The following is a 20,187-nucleotide window of genomic DNA, read 5'->3' on the forward strand; positions in this document are numbered from 1 at the left end:
TTGAAGTATACAGTTGTCAATGTTAACAGCTAAAACCATTACCACAAGATATCCTCCTCTTTAAAAATCCCCTATCAGCTTGTTTGATAGCACAGATTAGGGTAACAATGAGTCGTTCTCACAGTGGCACTATAGGCATTGTGTTTCTATGGAGCAAAGCTCTAGCTGTTTGCAGAAACATCTCCATGTTAAATGTATGTAAATATATAAATTGCTTCCATGCAGTGTGGATTTTTTTAAAACTCTAATGCATTTGAATAGTAAGGAATGTTCTTATCTCTAAGGGTTTTTTTTTTTTTGGGTGAGTTTAACCAGTTGTTAGTTTTTAATCAGTGAATTTTCTAGAGAAAATGACTAATTTTTAATGTAGTAAAACTAAAGAGGGCTCAGTGAACTAATCAATCCTGAATTAGTGTCCGTGCTCTGTAATTCCAGTTCCAAATAATATATGTCTGATTTGCCAAAGCATTAAGAATGCTTTCTGAAGAAGATGTAATACATTTGGCAATCTCTCTTAATTTGTTAGTAATTTTGTTCTCCTGTTAGTATTTATTTAGACCATTTAGTAGATAAAACAAAGTGGTAATTTAGTCAGATAACCATCAGACCCTAGACAGCTATATAAAAAGATGGGGAGGCCATTAAGCACAACAGGGGAGAGCCTCAGCTGGCATATATTGCCATAGCTCCAATTTACGCCAACTGAGCATCTGCCCCCTGATATCAGCTATGGTTTGTATTTTATTTGTAAGTCATTTTGACCATGTCACCCATTGCAGCCTATCCCCACTCTCATTCGCTATCAAGATGTTGACTGTCACCTCTAATCAGTCCATGATGCTACCCTCTGTTACCCACTTGCTAATTTTTCAAACAAGCACTGTTGTGCTTTTTCCATACTGTGCTTTGCGCTTGGGAGGAACTCCCCATAAACATCTTCAAAGCTACCTCATTATCCTACTTCAAAACCCTCCTCAATACTTGTCTTTTTCATGATGTCTACAAAAATTTGATAAGTTAGACTGTTGGTGTACTGATACCACTGCCTATCATGCTGACCAATATTGTCTTGTTCTCTTGTGCTACCTCATCTGTCTCTATCTGTTGTCTCTTGTCTTATACTTAGATTACATTTTTGTCTTTTTGTTCTGTTTGTACAACACCTAGCACAGTGGGGTTCTGGTCCATGACTAGGGCTCCCAGATTCTGCAGTAATACAAATAATAGCATCATAATTTTGTCTTCATGTTAGTAATGGCTTTTTTAAGTCTAATTATCTTTGCACAAATGTTGACATTTTTATTCCTAAATCTTTGTCTTACGTAGGAGTGAATGGATGGATCTGAAGCAAGAATATTTGGCCCTTCAAAAAGCCAGCATGGCTTCCTTAAAGAAAACAATGTCCCAAATCAAATCTGAGTGTCTGGAGAAGATGGAAACAGATAGTGGTGTACAAAAGTGTCCTCAAACAAAAAATGTCAAATGTAATGGTTGTTCTGATGATCTTTATGTTGTGTGTTTTATGATGGGTTTTTTTTTTTTTTAAATGCAGTTGGTGTGGTCATTAGAGTTTGGTATTCGAATAGAACTGGAAAATAGATCTATATCAAAATAGTTCCACAGTGTACTAACTTCTCTGAATGGAAAAGGCAGCGTGAAATAAAGCTTTTACAATACTTCATATTAAAGGAACTATGTTATATAAAATAAATTGTATTTATACCCCGATTATGGTTTATTAAATTATCTGAATTAATGAATAATCAAATTATTTAGAAAATAATCCAAGATTACAAAATGATCTTTGCTTTTGAGACGTTTAGTTTAATTTAATGATAATATTTCATAGTAAACCAACTACCAAGTCTTGCGGTATTTTCCATTCTGGGCCTGTCTACACAAGCAGTGCATCCGTGTTAGTCAGAACCATGTTTCAACTCAGTTCTTGACAGTACCATGCTAGCAGTGTTTCTGTGGTCAGTGTAGATGGAGTAAACAGTGTTCCAGAAAGTGCCTTACTCTGTTACTGGGTTGCACTGGATCCCCTGAACTTCTGTCCACAAACTTCTAGCCTAGGAGCACTAAACCTTTTTCAGCACTCTTCAAGATCATTCCAGAATTTGGGGTGCAAAGATCCTTACAACTAACAGGGTGTTAATTTAAGTATTCTTACCATAGGTTGTGTTTAAAACTGCAAAAGGACTTGTAAAAGGCCTTTTGTTTAGGAGGGATTTCTAATTGATTCATTCATTATGCCATCTCCTGGTATTGTCACTTTGGCTTTATCTTTTGAAATACTAGTTTCTGCCATCAATATCCATATATATAAATTGATCCCAACTAACAAAGTATATATCCATTGCAGCCATGTTTGGTATTCACTGTATGAATGCCACCACAAGATTTATTGCATTGTTTGTGTGATTTTTGTGGTTATCTTGTGTTTGTCAAGGTAATACGTGTGAAGCTTCATTATGCTCTTTTCCTCTTCAAATTAACAGCCACCAATGAAGATTCTGGCCCCCCTGAGAAAGCTAACACAATGGGACCACAGTTTGTGAGTGGAGTAATTGTGAAGATCATTAGCACCGAACCCCTACCAGGCAGGAAACACATCAAGGTAATGCCTTTGTAACCTCAGGGCAGCTGTTATCCTTTCCCCTTATACCATCCTGAAAATGATTGAATACCATTTAAACTAGTCCTATTGAATTTCTATCCGGCAACTAGCTGTATACATATTTCTGAATAGTACCCATTAATGGAAGATTTCATTAAAGCAGAACCAGGTTGAGAGAACCTATTTCAAAACCAACAGTAATAAAAGCTTTGAGAAGAGAAAAGAGCTCTTCCAGAGAAGTCAAGTTTACCACAAAAATAAGTTTTATAAAACAGATTTACTTTTTACTGAGGGGTGAGTCATTTTCTCCCTCTATCACCAGCCCTGACTGCTCCACCCTTACAACTTAGGTATGATAAACATCAGTTGAATTCTGTATTGTTAAGAAAACAAACAAAATAACTATTTAAGTTACTGGTAAGCTGTTACTTCATATAAAGGCAAAATGGATGATAGTTGCTTAATATAGATTAATCTCTATCAAAATAATATACAGTGCCAGTAATTTTTTACTGAACTTTTTTTTACTTAAAGTTTGTTTATCTAATAGGAACTTGAGGCCAATAAAGTGCTCCCTGAATGAGAGTGATAAAATATTTCCCTAAGTGACTCACAATTATTCCAAAAATACCATTTATGTTACATATGGTTATATGTAATTTGATAAATGAAATAACATGTAACTGTTACTTATTTTTGTGCTTGTCAAATTGGTTTTTTGGTCTTAGTTTACATGAAACTTAATATAAATTTGCCGCGCTGTGAGGTGATAGAAGACCAATGTCTTATGTATTTTTGGTTCAGATAAGAAAGAATAAATAGAGACATGAACTTGTGCCTGTTTGGGGAAACACAGAAGCTGAGTTTCTATGGTTATTTTCATCACTTGCCCCTAATTTAAATACATTCTGAAACATCCATTTCAGAAGCCCCCGGCACAGTAATATGTGAAGTATTAGCGTATGCTGGTTCTTTTGAATAGATGGGGCCCTGAATTAGTATATGGACTGAATCAGTTCTTTTATGACACTTAAATCAGAAGGTTTAATACTTGAATGCTTTTCAAACAGTAAACATTATGTTATATTGGCAATATTGGAATGAATACTCTGTAGATCATTTAAGGCAATGAGAGAACTATTTCAGACTTAGTCTTGCAAAGACTTATGCAATTGCTTAAGTTTACAATCCTGTGAATAATAGTTGAAGTCAGGGTGGCTAATCATGTGTCTAAACTTCAGCATTTGCGTACATTTTTGCAAGATCGGGGCCATATCTCTCTTACTGAAAACAAATTGGTGATATGCTTTCAGCTGAATCAGTCTTATCTATTTAGGTATTTATAAGCAGCTATCTAAGAGCCAAGAGACATTAATGAGAGAATGTCTGACCTCCTCCCCTACCCCTCACTCATCACTTGTAATATCTAGGCGCTATTTAGTGTTTGTCTGCATTTTCATGTTTTATTGTGTCAGGGGTTTGAGTTACAACATGATGTAATATAGTCAAGGGGATAACAGAGTTTTGATCTTGTTTGTGTAGATGAAATCAAACTGTGTTAGACTCTCTGGTATTTTCAGATATGTAAATCAAATTACTTGCCTGATTTGCATCAGTCTTAAAAACATAAATGGTCTGACATGTGACTAAGCATGAAAATTCTCAGGAGAAAAGAAAGGACTGTGAAAATATGAATTATAATAGAAAGTCACTCCCCATCTTAACTATGGAGTCACAACCATGACTAGAGAATAAACAGGGCTGATAACATTTTACAAAATGTTACACAAAAATATTACGATGTTTTGGCTTACTTTAGGAAATTATGGAAATATTTTGTTGCTGGTCTGGTCACCTCTGTTGTAAGTCTAGGTTTCACAATACATTCTTGACAGATAAGTGCAAAATACCTTTTGCTGGCTTATTGCATATATTTTAAATGTAACATTATTGCTTAAACATTTCAATTCTGATTACCAAAATGTTATTTAATGCTACTGAGTGAAGGCACTTTTCAGAGATCAACCAATAAGCAAATATTCCTGTAAAATTAATTTTGGTAGTCTGCATAATTTTCTGTGGAAATGTTATGTGGGAATACCAAACTTAGGGTGAAAAGGTTTTGTTAGGCTGACAAGACCATGTGTGGTCCAAAGTGCTGTGGGGGTTTTAAGATTCAGCCTTGCAGCTGAAGGGTTAAAAGTAGTACCTAATTCTTGCATAGAAACATTTTTTACTTGCAGTACCTGCTGTGAATGAAATTGACTAGGAATGCGTGATCCCAGTTAATTTCCCTCACAGCAAGTTTCACAGGTAAAGTATTTGATTGAAAGAGTGTGTGTGACTCTTCCTTCTGCTGCTGCTGGTGTCAGTTTTCAGGCAGAGATCATTTGGTATAGGAGAAAAGGAACCTCAGTATCCACTGTAGTGTGCCATGTACTGATTTCCTAACTTCTTCACCGTTCTTGAGCTTTTTCTTTTCATTCTCCAGAGTCCTAACCTTAAATAAAATATTTAGGTGTGGAAGTAAATATATTTTTGTTGGACTAACATATGAAATGGAAATACTATTGTATTACATAATTATTCTTCTGCTGTCATCCCTCCTAATGACTGTAAAGAACATCAACAAGGGTTAGCTGTTGAGTGGATTCATAATAGATATAGCTTGGACTTGGGTTCTTGGGACACATGCAGCTCTGAGGTAAATTTTATAGTTCTCAATCTAGTAAACGTTGATTATTCATAGATTTTCTTCTGAAAACTCAATAAATGTTAGCCAGAAATTATTTGACATCAGATTCGTTTATTAATGTAATAAAGTTGCACTTTCACTTCCTTGTAATTGACTTTAGAGAATATTTCCCAAACCATTGCTCCTTTGTATGCACCTTGGATTTTCAAAGGACAGTATTTGAAAATACTGCAGTTTATTTTTGTTCTGGCTAACTTGTCTGAGTTCTCTTTTGTGCAACAGGATGTTCTGGCAATGATAGCTGATGTTGCTTATGTTGACATGCTGGAAGGAGATATAGAGTGTCATGTTCGGTTTAAAACTCCTGAAGATGCACAGGTTGTAATGAAAGCACATAAAGAAATTCAGATTAAAAACAACTGGAAACTTGAGGTCCTAACTGGTAAGATGTTTATTAAAATATGTGCATGAGAGACAGCTCCTAGGAACTAAGAGTAGGACTGTTGTCTCATTTTAACTTTATTGCTGATATTCAGTTAAGATACTTTTCTGCATCATGTATAAATTACAGAATCAATATTTTGGTTTTATATCATTATTTCTTCTTGTCGCTATTCTCCCTCTTCTACAAAAACTATAGCATCAAAACCTCAAGCATACTATGTCACTTTTTCTTTGTCAAAATGTGTTGGTATTTTAAATTGGTTGCCTTAACCAGGCCACATAATTTTATTCGTACAAGAGTGGTCATTTGACTTTATTATAACTTCAGCTGGCAGATTACTTTTTGGTTTCAGTGACAATGGACAGTTGTCACTGCAGTGAACCATATTCCTATTCCACTTTTCAGCCTCATAATTACAATGTGATGGTGAAAGGCAAGTGGGTGTCTCTAGAACATTTGGAATAATGAATTTTATGGAAATTTATGACTAGACTAGCTGATAACTATACAGGTATAGTTAAAGTGATAAAACTGTCGTTAGTTTGGATGCAGTTATACTGGTATAAAGATGTAGTATAGCATATTGCCGCTAGGGAAGTGGAGCGCCTTTATTCTGGTATAACTGTGTCCTCACTAGAGCTTTTACCAGTATAACTCTGGCCTTGTCTATAGATGGAGTTATTCCAGTATAGCTATTCTGCTTTAAATTCACACTCTACCTTAATCTGAAATAATTTTAATATGTAGGCAAGCTCTTTGTCAGTGATTTAAAAAAAAAAAAACACAACACCCACCTAATCTACATAGTTAGACCAGTAAAACTTTGAAGCGTAGACCAGCCTCTAGATAAAACCCCAAATAACTAAAGAACAGAACAAAAGGAAATAGAAACCATGCACCTACAATAATTAAGACTGCACCAAATAAAGGACAGGTCTGTAAATATAAATATTTTACTGAAACTGGTTTATTTTACCACAGACCAATAATGGATCCTCAAACTGTGGCCTTGATCTGGCATTTTGATCTGCATAGCTGCAGCAGTTCACCCAGTGGATCACAATGCAGGATCAGGGAACAGGGACTTACTATCATTGTTAATAGAGCCTTAACCTGCCTTAGAGTGATAGGTCAAGGAGCTCAATCCGTTTATCTTAACGAAGAGGCGGTTAAGGGGTGACTTGATTATAGTCTGTAAGTATCTACATGGGGGAACAAACCTTTAATAATGGGCTCTTCTGTCTAGCAGAGAGAGTTATAACATTATCCAGTGTCTGAAAGTTGAAGTGAGACAAATTCAGACAGGAGCGTAATTAACGGTTGGAACAATTTACCCAGGGTCATGGTTGGTTCTCCATCACTGACAATTTTAAAATCAAGATTGGATATTTTTCTAAAAGATATACTGTAGTAATTATTTTGGGGAAGGTCTATGGCCTGAGTTATACAGGAGGTCAGACTAAATGATCACAATGGTTCCTTCTGGCCTTGGAATCTGGCTGTGTCTACATTACTACCTTAGCGCTAAAACTTGAGTCGTTCAGGGGTGTGAAAAAACTCCCCCCAAGCGACAAAAGTTTTAGCGCTGAAAAGTACCAGTGTAAACAGCGCTTTTCCTGTCGATAAAGCTAGCACCCCTCATTCGGGGTGGTTATTTTTTTAGCACTGGGAGAGCTCTCCCCCGGTGATAAAGCATGACTATACTGCCCACGTCACAGCACGGCCGCGCTGTAACATGGGCAGTGTAGACATACCCTCAGGGTATATCCACACTTAAACCGCTATACCGACACAACTGCAGCTGTACCACTGTAGTGCTTCAGTGTAGACATTACCTACGCTTCCCATCAGCGTAGGTAATCCACCTCTATGAGAGGCTGTAGTTAGGTCGACGGAAGAATTCTTCCATCAATCTAGCATTGTGTACATCGGGGTTAAGTCGGCATAGCTATGTCTCTCGGGACTGTGGATTTTGCACACCCTTGAGAGGCATAGCTACGCCCATGTAAGTTCCTAGAGTAGACCAGACCTAAGAGCCATAATGTAAGTATTTATTTGTCATGTTAATTCTTAAGCAGAGTTGTGCTGGAAGTTTGTGATCTACTGAATGCAGCAATATTTCATTTTGAGATGAAGCTTTGCCTTTAAACCATTCCAGTTCTGAGATCCAAAGACAATCTGAAGAAATACAGCATTTACTTTTCAAGTTATAATATTACTATTCTTTATTTTTACTCTCTATTAAGCCTTCAGTATTTTAACATTGTCAAGTAAGACTAGAGTGTTACAATTGGGGTTGATGGACCTTGGGTTTGCAGGGGACTCTTACTTTACAATAGATCCCTTTCTGGGTTTGTAGTGCTCTCCAAGTCATTGTTTAGGGGGGTTTTTTGTTTGTTTTTTTAAATCCGCTCACTGAAATGAAAATAAGTAACTTTTAACCATCAAAAAATTTCCCAGACTTGACCTCAAAACAAAGATGATTTTGGGGGAGCAAATTTTCTCTCTGCTTTTTCCCCCGTGCCTTCCTTCCCCACATAAAAATATTCTTTCAGATTAACACAAAGTCAGTGATTGAAGATTTATATGTATGCCTAATGTTGTATTTAAAACTACTTTTATTGAAATGAGCTTCCATTTTAAAATGAGGTTTTCCTCCTCTCATAATGAAAAGGGATTAACCTGTTCTTACACAGAAGTTCCTTCCTTGCTGAGAACGGAAGTGCCAGGTTTCATCCACAAATATTGTTCATGTGGTTATACATATTAAAATAAGTTGACCTGACCATGACAGATAAAATGCTGCGTTCTTTATATTGGATAACCTTATTAATGCACTATCACTTCATGTGTATGTCAAGGTGATCATGAACAGCGGTACTGGCAGAAAATTTTGGTGGACAGACAAGCTAAACTTAACCAACCTAGAGAAAAGAAGCGAGGCACAGAGAAGGTAAAATAAGTTTGAATAGTGGATTGTCTGGATTTATATTTATTTTTGTGTAACAGTGATTGAAATGTGATTTCTGTGATCAAAAGCATGGGTGAAAGGGAAATATCTGTATTTTTCCTCAACTTTGTGATCTTCCGCTCCACTTTCGTCTCTTATCTTATCCTGATGACTTGGCAGTAGATTTTACAGTCAAATACTGCAGCAAAGTAGGGAGCACTTGGTTACTGCAGGGTCCAGTTGCTACATGTAGAAAATAAAAATGAATTATTTGCCCACCTAGACACTGGTGTTCTGAAGCAGTCACTGCTAAGGAGTTTTGTGTTTGCATGTAGTTAAAGAATTCTGATTTCTAGTTCTAAGAGGTAAGACAACTTTACATTTAATGGAATAAATTGATTGGTCTGAATAGTATTTTAAAGCTGCAAAACAATGCATTTCAAATGGAATTTAAAAGGATTTATGTGCTGTTCCATGATAAAGTTAAGGGGTCTGATTATACTAGTGTTGCCAACTCCTGTGATTTTTATCACGAGTCTTTCAATATTTGGTGTTTTCCTTAAACCTCTAGCTCTGGAGTAGGCAACCTTTCAGAAGTGGTATGCCGAGTCTTCATTTATTCACTCTAATTTAAGGTTTCGCGTGCCAGTAATACATTTTAACATTTTTAGAAGGTCTCTTTCTATAAGTCTATAATATATACCTAAACTATTGTTGTATGTAAAGTAAATAAGGGTTTTAAAATGTTTAAGAAGCTTCATTTAAAATTTAAATTAAAATGCAGAGCCCCCCCAGATCTGTGGCCAGGACCCAGGCAGTGAGAGTGCCACTGAAAATCAGCTCGCATGCCGCCTTAGGCAACCTATGGTATGTGTGCCGACCCCTGCTCTAGCTCATAGAGTCAGGCAATTACATGAGAATCTCGGCTTTTATTTAAAAGCAAGTAAGCTCACAGCCCTCATGGTTGCGGAGAAAAGCTTGTAAACATGAACCCTTAAAGTCTCAAAAACCAGATGGTAAACAAAAAATTTAATATTACTACTACTATTATCATTATTTATTTATTTATTTATTTATTTGGAGTGTGACTCATGCTTGAACAGTTTGGATTGCATACATGGTGTTGGAGACCAGAGCATGAGGAACACTCCCTGCTACATCTGTGCTCTTGTGTGTGCACAGACTTGCACGTTTACTATCTATGGATGAGATTCTGTGCTACACCAGAACTTACAGCCCAAGAGGGGGGAGGAGAAGGGGGTTCAGAACCCTAACAATTCTAGACTGCTGAGGGCCAGAATGGTCCCAATGGAACCTAGGCTCTGCCCATAATCGCTATTCTTGCATAGCCCCCTAGTGTAGACACAGCATCTGCTGACAGGAGGACTTCTGTCAGCATAGTAATACAGCACCATCTTCCTGAACGATATTAGCTATGCCTACAGAAGCCCTCTTCTGTCAGCATAGCTGTGTCTATGTTGGGGGTTTTGCCAGCACACGTATATAGCCCAGGGCTGTCTAAGGCCAGGTCTACTCTACAAGCTTCTCCCACCATACAGTATTGCCAACCCGAAATGTTGAAAACTCATGAGTCAGGCTCGCCAAAAATAATGAGATTATGAAAAAATAGAAGATTTGGTCTTTTTATTTGTCTTCTGCTTTTTGAGCCTTTAGGGTGCACTGGGGTCGCATTTTGAAACTTTCTCCACAGCCAGAAGGGCTAGAAACTTACTTTTTCTTTAAGAATGAAGGCTGAAATCATCACATATCCACTTGACTCCTTTTTAGGAAAACAGTGATTATTCACCCCTTCTTGTCAACTATTGAGAATAGGCCTCTTCTATCTTAATTGAATTGACTCGTTAGCACTGTGACCCCCCACTTAGTAAGGCAATTCCCATCTTTTCATGTGCTATAATATTTATTCTGCTTACTGTATTTTTCACTCCATGCACCTGATAAAGTGTGTTTTAGCCCACAAAAGCTTATGCACAAATAAATTTGTTAGTCTCTAAGGTGCCACAAGAATGCCTCGTGGTCATTTTTTAGTGATTATCATGAGAGTTGTCAACACTGTGATCTGGCAGAGGTGGGAAGAATTGTGATCCTCGAGTGACATAGCTGTGCTGACATCAGCCTAACTGTGTGTAGACAGTTATACTGGCAAAATTGTACTTTTGCTGGTATAGTTTCTTTTGCTTGCAGAAGCCGGTATAAGTTGTACCGGCAAAAGTTGAATCCATACTAGGAGTGCTTTGCTGCTATAGTATAATAGTATAATTATACCAGAGAAGCGCTCCTAGTGTAAACCTGGGCTAAGTTGCTGCCCAGAATCTTTGTAGAACTGTGCACCTAAAATTCTCCTCCCACCCTGTTGTACTCCTTAAGCCACTGTTTGTTAAGGGGTTCTTGGAAAACAGTTTGTAGCTGTCACTTTCAGTTCCTGCCCTGGGGAATTTCTCCTTTGCCTAGATCTGGGGCTTTTAGAGTCCCTTTACACCACTCTGTCCCCTTTACCTTGTGTACAAGGGCTGGAGAAGGGGTGAGAATCTCACCTTACATCTTATTGCCTTGATCACCGTATATCCACTGCAAGTAAGGTCTTCTGTTTGAATTTTAAAATAACCCTTTTGTTTTCACCTGTAAAACTGGAAAATCTGGTTTTCTTGACCAGTCTTAGTTTCCCAGTTGCATATATAGATGAAAAGGAAAAAAATCTTGTATGGCTGCATTGCTGCTTCCTTCTTCAGGTAAAAATGCTATTAGCAGTATTTTTTACATATACTATTATAATATTTCATATAATTACTGAATGTTCTCTGAGTTCTCACATAGGTAAAGCTACCATACAGGGATTTGTTGTTGCCATTTTTGATTAAATGATAGATTTTTTTTTTTTAAATGAAGGGTTTGATTCTCTTCCCCCACACACACACACACCCCTCCGTTCCATTGACTTCAGCTGGAGTTGTGGAAACTCAGCACCCAAGTTTCTAGCGCTTCTTGTTGTGAAGATAGTACAGTATTTGCTGTGCAAATTGATGTAAGGTAGCCTGTAATGTGTAACTCATCTAGGCTTGCAAAAATAAACTCTCAGTTCTGCCTAACAATAGCAGCAGCAAAAGGTGCAAACTCTCACTCCTCCCCCTCTCCCATCACCTTTCAACCCAGAGAGGTGTTAGCTTCAAAGCCTAGTCAGGTCTATTTAAATGCTAACATTAGTAAGCAAGGCTTTGTGAGAGGAATGATTAACGGAAGTCAAATAACTTTAACTCTTTCACTGCTCTTTGATAGTCTGTGTTCCAACTGCAATTTCAACAACTCTAATATCTGTTTTTTGCCTGCTCATCAATGTTCATTTATACTGTCAAACCTTTGTTAAAGATCCTTCAGAATTAGTTATGTTTTTTCTTTAAAGTCACAATTTAGGAAAGCAAGAAAATTATTGTAATAAAAACTTTCATAATTAAGGCTGTACAGTTCACAGAAGACATTACAGTTAAGAACTAATATTGGGAATGGGCAACAGGGGATGGATCACTCGATTACCTGCTCTGTTTATTCCCTCTGGGTTCCTGGCATTGGCTACTGCCTGAAGACAGGATACTGAGCCAGGTGGACTTTTGATCTGACCCAGTATGGCCGTTCATATGTTCTTAACATTAAAGGGATTTAAAATCCTATTTATTTTGTAATTTACAAGTACAAAATTAGTCCTTGAAGATGTTTGTAAAGCACTTTACAGATAAGTTTTAAACATGAATCTGATATAAAAATACATGCACTTTATATAGTCTGAATAGAATCATAATTCTAGTTGGAAACTCATCTATCATAATTTAAAATGATCTTCCAATTATATGAATGAATCTGAGGGTCAGGATATATTGAAAAGAGTATTTGTCAGACTTACTGGTACTTGGCTCTTCTGTAAAGAATTAGGTGTTGTTTTTGTTCACTCTACGCTCCAGCTTGGGCTCTGCCTACATTAAATAAATGTGCACCAGTGCAGTGTTTGAGCACCGATGTAAAGTGGGGCTTACAAATCACTACCATCAATTCAGAGGGGCTGTGTGCTCGTGGTTTCTACTGCTGTACAAGCATATGGTGCAAGCACAACAGTCTGAGCACGCACAATTGGTTTAGCTTAACAATTTTATATTCATATAAGCAATATAGATGCAACTTTAATTATAGGTAAGGCTTTACAGTGGTGCTCCAAAGTTAGCTGTACCGTTGTAAGCCCTGCTGTATAACTGCATCAGTGTAGTTAAAGTGGTGCAAGTTTCCCTAGTATAGGCTGGGCTTTATTCACAAGAACATCTGTCTTCCTACACACTTCCTACCTAGACTTGAAAGAAATTGAGGTACTTTTGTCTGTTCCTTGTTTCTTTGCATTTTCTCTGCTTCCTTTACTATATTTCATCTGATATATCTGCTATAACATGACATCTGGCTTGTGTTCTGGAGGATAGTGAGGGTGCCATGGAGTGAGTCTATACTTCTGCTATTGCGGTACACAGAGCCTATCTACACGCAGACTTGCACAGATTTAGTTAAATCAATGCATGCCCCAGTATGGACACTAAATGGCATATATCAATTTTGACTCAATATCCTCCAGAACACAAGCAAGATGTCATGTTTGTGTGGACAAGACCACAGTTTTTTAAAGTTGGTGATTTCAGATAATTGATAAGATTCTGTGTCTTTAGGTAAATCTCAGCAGAACTTGTCATCTGTCTTTGTAGAGTTATTAAGGCTCTAAAGATGTACAGTGTATATATGTAAGATTACATTGTTTGTTTTTAAAGTAAGTTTATTGGGGGAAAAAACAAAACAGTTGCATAGATGTGAGTCACCATGGATCCAGTGATGGCAGAAATTTCCTGAAATTCTCACTTTTGTTTAAAATAGACTTTTGTGGTATCCCATTTAATTTCTTCAGATTGGGGACAAAAAAGCTGAATCTGCAAGTTGTTAACTAGTAGTGCAGTTTGCTTCCCACAAGGGTAACATATGAGCATTTTTGCATTTCATATTACTTTGGACTGAGAGCTTTTCCCAGCTATTGTTCTTAATCTCCAAGGAGTGAGGGGAGGTTTGCTGTTGCCACATGAGTTATGTGGTGTGTGCTGTGATAAGAGAGAGGGGTTGAAAGTATATGAGTAGAAATGGAAGAAAATTTGCAGCTCACATGTTAGTTTTGGTTTGAAAAACTGAGGACCTCTCTTGGACTGGTCTAATATTTTGAGCCTGTGTCGAAGAAGAAAGAGGGCCCTCTGGTCAGCGATTGGACAGTGGACGATAGAATTGCTTTTGTAGTGGGAGAGTTCCCTGTGGCGAAACAATATCCAATTTTTTTGTTTAAAGATTCCAAGTTCTCCCAATGTCTTTATGGTGAGTTCTGTGTGCTGCTGTGCAAGGGACTAGGTGTTGATTTCCTGGCTAGGCTATCCAGGGCTGGGAGTGCGGAGGATATAGCATGCTTGATCTCTAGGGGAGCCACTGCCTCACGTTCATTACTCTGCATCAACTCTTGTGGCTCAGCTACAAATGAAGGTAGAGCTCCAACAATGGCTCTGTCTATCCTCCCTCTGCAAAGGTGGTAAATAAGTTGCCATGACAGAGAGCCTTAAGGTTAGGGGAACAGGGTTAGGGGAAAGGTGCAAGGCCCTTTGGTCAATGATGCAAATAGTTGTTAGGCAGGTCTTCTGTTAATGCCAGTAAAAACGGGACTTGGAATGTTCATTTTTATTATTATTCTATATATAATGTAATATCCTTTTTAAAATTATACAGGCAGCCTTGGATTTTGAGGTTTCTTTGATTCACAGTTTTTTTAAAAGCTATAAATGCTTATTTCTAAAATGTACCATCAAGTCAAATTGAAGGGTTGAGAGAAATTGTCAGTAATACCACAATTTAACATTTATAATTTCATACGCCTTACAAATATTAACTAATCCCTAGTACCCTGGTAAGAGAGGGGCTATCTCCATTTTACAGCTAAGGAAACTGAAACACGGAGAGGTCATTGATAGAGCTGGCATTTGAACTCAGGATTCCTAGGCCCAAGCTCATTCCTGTGGCCAATACTGTTTAAATTCAGATGAGTAGTCATTAGATTTGCAATACATAATGCATTGTTTTCCCAATCTAGAGGATGGGCCTCCTTCTGGATTTCAGTCTTTTGTCTCTCCAGAAACTGACTCTAGAAAATGACATAGCATTCCTGACAAATTTATTTCTTTAAGGTTTGATCCTGCTATAGTTAAGTAAGAGCTTGAAGCCGCAAAGAACTAGTCCATTTAAAAATGGCTATGAATGTTGTGTTTGAGGTCTTTGGGTTGTGTGTATTTAACTATCAGTTCCTTTCCTCCCTCCCTCCCTGCCTTCCCCCCATGTTTGATGGGACACTGGGATGGAATGTTAAAGGAATGTTAAAGACACTAATCTGTCCAGAGATTAAGGGAAAACTTTGTGCTATTTGTGTACTTTCTGATGGTTCCTATATGCTACTGAGCAAAATAATATCAGGAGCCACTTCATTTTTGGTATCAAGAGAACTATGCTCTGTACAGATTGGTTCAGTTGTTCGAAGATTAGTTATCTTCTAAGAGACCTGCTAGCATGATTATGACTTTGATATAAACCTGTAATCTGAATGCAGTTTTTCTTTCACCTTTACTTCAATTGTTCTGTTTTGTTTTGTTTGTAGCTGATTGCCAAAGCTGAAAGAATGAGACTTGCAAAGACACAAGAGACAAGTAAACATATCCGCTTCTCTGAAGATGACTGACCTAAAATTGATTTTATTCTGTAAAAGGATATTTAAAATAGTCACTGGATATTTTAACGAAATCATAAACTGTTCTTATGAAGAAGTCAAAAATCTGTCCATTTGCTTCAGTGTGCAATTTTATTCTAAATTCCATTTTTAAATATGCTGAGTGTTTGCTGCTCCTGAGCCTGTAGGTAAAGCTTTCTGGGAAAACATCTCAAACAAGGTCTTGCTTTGTTTTACATTTAGTTTTACTTCTAATGAATTTTTGTATATTGCAGTTTTATAAACTGAATTATAGAAAAGAACAAATAAAATGTTTTAGAAATTGACAATATTAATTTGACTTTTGTTTTAAAAAGATCAGCAAAGAGTAATGTGAATAATAAAGTTAATTTATGTTAAATAAATTGAGGTCTCTGCTTCCTCCATCAAACTGTGGAGGAAAAAAGTAGAAAGATTGAAATTACAGTAAACACAGGCTAGGTAATTTATCTAAAATCATATTTAAATACTTTAGGGCTGTCAGAATATTGGAGTGTCACAGAGGTGGTGGACAGGCTGAAAAGAAGCCTACTGAATATGCCAAAAATTAACTTAACACCTCATTCCTTAAAAAGATCTTCTTTGGAACAAGTTTTGCAAGCATATCTGTGAGGAAAGTAAATAAGAAAACATTTACATTTGTTTGAGAATTCTAGTTCCATAAGTAACTCCTATTTATAGCTAAAAGTGTATATATTATGCAATTTATGTGTTAAAGATACAATCTAGTGCACTTGAATATTTCACATTGCACTGTAGGTTGACAATATGGAATATTTTATAGCATAATTTTATTTCTACAGCTTGAGCTGTGGGTTTCAGTTTTGGACGGAATAATGGTTAAACATATGAATGATCAGCCCTAGTCTCTGAAGTTCTCTCCATTAATGTAAAGAGAAGCTTACACCTTTGTTTGTGTCTGATTGCAGAGCAAATAAGACACTAACTCGTTGATCTACAAAATGTGAACTCTGCTAGTTACAATCAGAAGGGTGAACAACTTGTTTTAAAAATAGAGGTACATTCCTAAAATATTAGCATAATCTATTTAAATAAACTAAGTCAGTGAAATGCATTGATTTTCTGTGTCCATGATGGTGTTGCTGGCAAATTACAGGAGCAGTGTAGGTGTTTGTACTAGCCACACACACTGTGCTGGTGATATCAGTATATTTCTACTGTATGTAGCGATGATAGTTCATGGTGCAACACCAAGCCACACAGTTCTGCCATTATTGACAGCCAGTGTTACACAGTCATGGAGAAGAGGGAACCAAATAAGAGAAAAGCACGGGGAAAATACTAGAAAAGGAGGTGACATTAGATAATACAGAATTTACCAATCTGGGGGTGGGATCAGACTGTTTCAAAGAGGACTGAAGCAGAGCAATAGGAGCAAGGAAAGTTTCCTGAACATAGAATTCCACAATTTGCTTTCTCATTGCATGCTTGTTCCTGTGGCGTCCCCTACTGTGGCACCCTTGCTCCAGGAACAGTGCTGGCCTGGTAGGCTCAGGCAACTGTTAATTTGCACAAGCTTCTGTCCTTTGCTCCCACACCATTCAGCTCAGCCACAAGAGTGAGTACATGCCTCAGAGCCAGCAGTGGATGTGACCACACCCCAAGCAGTATTTAGATGTAGCTATCTGTGGAATAAAGGGGAATAAGTGGGTAGAGTGGAGAGGGAGCAAAAATTAGGAGATGGAAATAGATTTAAAATAGTGACAACAAAAATGCAGGAAAAAATACAAGATAAGATAAAAATTGAGACGAGAGAGAGAGAGAATGGACAGAAAGAAGAGAACATGACTAGTGGTGTGAGGCTATTGCACAAGGGGATATAAGGAGATGTGCTAAGAACCACTGTTTTAAATCCTCCTCACACAAAATCAAATTAGCCTCTGAGTTTCACCAATATTTGGAAGTTCTCTTATTTGCAGCTTTCAGACTATTAAAAATCCTAACAAACATATAAAATGTTTAATTTTCTGCCTGGTAAGACATTTCATTATAAAGCAGGGTTATTCTTTCACTGAACCTTCCATGTTTTGCACAGGGCTGAGATGGCAATGGTCTGTAAAATAAATCATGTATCCATCTTTAGTGCCACTGATTTTTTTTTTTTTTTTTTTTTTTTTTTTACAAGTGGAACCTTCCCTACCCCTTAGTTCCTCTCCGTGTTTACATTAGCCTAAGCGCTTAAACAAGGAGAAGTGTTTTTCCATTTTCTTTATTTAAAGTCCTGCTTAGATATATCATATGCCCTTGTTGAGCTCCTAGCCCCATTGAAATCAATGTCAAAACTCCCATTGACATTGACTTCAGTAGGGGTCGTTGATGGTGTTAGGATTTCATCACATGCTCTTTCTGAAGAAGTAAACAGGAATTTTGCCACTGACTACAAATGGACCAGAGCTCATATGCACAGACCAAGTATGAGCCATCTGCTCTTCCATAGGAAGAATAGATGTAAGTTTGTCAGAATGGCTTACATATTTTTTTAAGGTTAAATTTTATAATAGTTGCTCCGTTTGTTCTTGTGCCTTGCCACTGCAATAAGAGGATTCTGTCTGTTTGGAGATGTATTTAGCAAGACTATCCCAAAACAGAGATGTAGCCCTCCTTTCACCTTTTTGTCTTTCCAAAGGAGTGTACTGTCTAACTCCTACCAGGAATCTCTACCCAAGGTTGTATTGGTTTTTTGGTGGATAATATTACCATCTGGAACTTCCATGTTCTTACACAATGCCTTTTATTATTTAGAATAATCTGTTCATGGCCCAGCCACAAATGGGGTAACTTTAAATTGTGGGGGCCAGTCCATTTTTCAAAAATAATACAACTTGACTCAGAAAAAGAGATGTCACTGATGCTTCATGCTGCAAAGTAATCCTTGATCTTTGGTTATTTCACATATTTTGTTGAATCGCCCATCTCCTAGAGCAGTGGTCTCCAAACTTCTTTGATCGTGCACCCCTATCAGTAAAAAATTTTTGAGCGCCGAAGGAGGGGTGGGGGGGAACTTCGGACTCCTGCCCGAACTGCCGAAGCGCGCAAAAAAAAAAAAAAAAAAAAAAAAAAAAAAAAAACCAAACCGATCCTCCTGTCGCGTACCCCCAAGGATCCTCGCGCACCCCACTTTGGAGACCACTGTCCTAGAGTATCTACTATTTATAAGAACACAGGCCTGGTCTATACTACCCGCCTGAATCGGCGGGTAGAAATCGACCTCTCGGGGATCGATTTATCGCGTTCCGTCGGGACGCGACAATCGATCCCCGAATCGGCGCTCTAACTCCACCAGCGGAGGTGGTAGTAAGCGCCGCCGACAAAAAGCGGCAGAAGTCGATTTTGCCGCCGTCCTCACAACGGGGTAAGTCGGCTGTAATACGTCGAATTCAGCTACGCTATTCACGTAGCTGAATTTGCGTATCTTAAATCGACTCCCCGCTGTAGTGTAGATGTACCCACAGTTATTCCATGCTGTGCCTGGAGCAGTCTTTAATTGAAGCAGCTCTTAGTTCATGACCTCAGTAGGCTTAGGAACTTGAAACATGTTCAGTACCAGCAGCATGTTTTTAATGTGGTTACATTTTTTACCTCCGTCTCCTTTTACGTGTCCTTTACAAGGCAGAAATAGGACAGTAAGTATGAGTTAACTGAGCACTATCAAAATATAAATGTTAATAATCTCTTGGTTCTTTACTCAGAAATAATTAAAGGATGGTAAAAATATGAGTTGTCCAACTATGAAACAATTGGATAGTCTTGAAATTAAGAGCTTGGATCTTGGAGTCTCTGATGCCTTATGGAGGATTTCTTACAAGCCATCTTCTCTAGATACCAATCCCTTTCAGACAGTGCAGACTCAACAGACGTCAGCAAGGAGGGGGTTTTCCAGCTACACCACTTGTGCTTGGGGAGCATACTTTTTCAGAAGGCTTCCCTGTCTCCTGAGCTGTTCAAGCCTCCACGTCAGGACTCCTAGGCACTGTCTGGGGATGCTTTGGGGGCACAGTGGAAAAGGGCCTGCACACAAAGCAATTCTTTGCAGAGTAGCCTTCTCCCTAACAAAGATGGTTAATCGTGTTTATTAAAGTAGTGCCTAGAGATCAACCAAGATTAGGGCCCCATTGTGCTGGACTCTGCACAAACACAGAGCAATAGGCAGTCCCTGCCTCAAAGAGCTCACATTCTAAATAGGCAAGATAGACAAAAGTATAGGGAAAGGAGTAGAACAGGCAGAGCAGAGCAATCACTGTGGTGACAAAAACTAGCATGTTCGTTCTGCAATTCCTTTGTGGGATGGCGGAGGTATGTGGAGTGACGCTGAGGCTGAGATTGGAAGGGGGCGTTAGAGCAAACAGGTAATCAGCAGAGGGGAAAGTCCAGTCAAAACTGTAGAATATACTATCCATGTCTGTTGGTCTCTGCATAAGCTGCTTCTGCAGCTGCTCTGCTGGCCTCAGTCTCTGGTTGGGGCCTTTCAGCAGTTTCTTTCCTCTCTGGACACATGGCAGGGGGAGGGGAGGCACTACATGTGTCTTAGTGGCCCCTAGAGGTGGGGGGTGTACTCAAATCTACCTGAGGCAGGAAATTTGGGATAGAAAGCACAGCTTTGTTGTCAAATCTGCCATTACTGTTCAGA

General features: G+C 38.1%; 1 protein-coding gene across 2 annotated transcripts in view; it reads left to right on the forward strand.

Moving 5' to 3' along the window:
* Nucleotides 1-15,826, forward strand: part of LARP7 (La ribonucleoprotein 7, transcriptional regulator) — a 46,057-nt gene extending 30,231 nt beyond the window's left edge. For both annotated transcript variants that reach the window (XM_034771258.1, XM_034771259.1), the window contains exons 9-13: nucleotides 1,327-1,484; nucleotides 2,502-2,620; nucleotides 5,598-5,757; nucleotides 8,622-8,713; nucleotides 15,432-15,826. In XM_034771258.1, the coding sequence (XP_034627149.1) occupies nucleotides 1,327-1,484; nucleotides 2,502-2,620; nucleotides 5,598-5,757; nucleotides 8,622-8,713; nucleotides 15,432-15,512 (610 nt within the window). In that variant the 3' untranslated portion in view covers nucleotides 15,513-15,826. The remainder of the gene's footprint in view (nucleotides 1-1,326; nucleotides 1,485-2,501; nucleotides 2,621-5,597; nucleotides 5,758-8,621; nucleotides 8,714-15,431) is intronic.
* Nucleotides 15,827-20,187: the final 4,361 nt, after the last annotated feature.

Source organism: Trachemys scripta, chromosome 5, assembly GCF_013100865.1.
Source record: "Trachemys scripta elegans isolate TJP31775 chromosome 5, CAS_Tse_1.0, whole genome shotgun sequence".
In the NCBI taxonomy this organism is placed as follows: Eukaryota; Metazoa; Chordata; order Testudines; family Emydidae; genus Trachemys; species Trachemys scripta.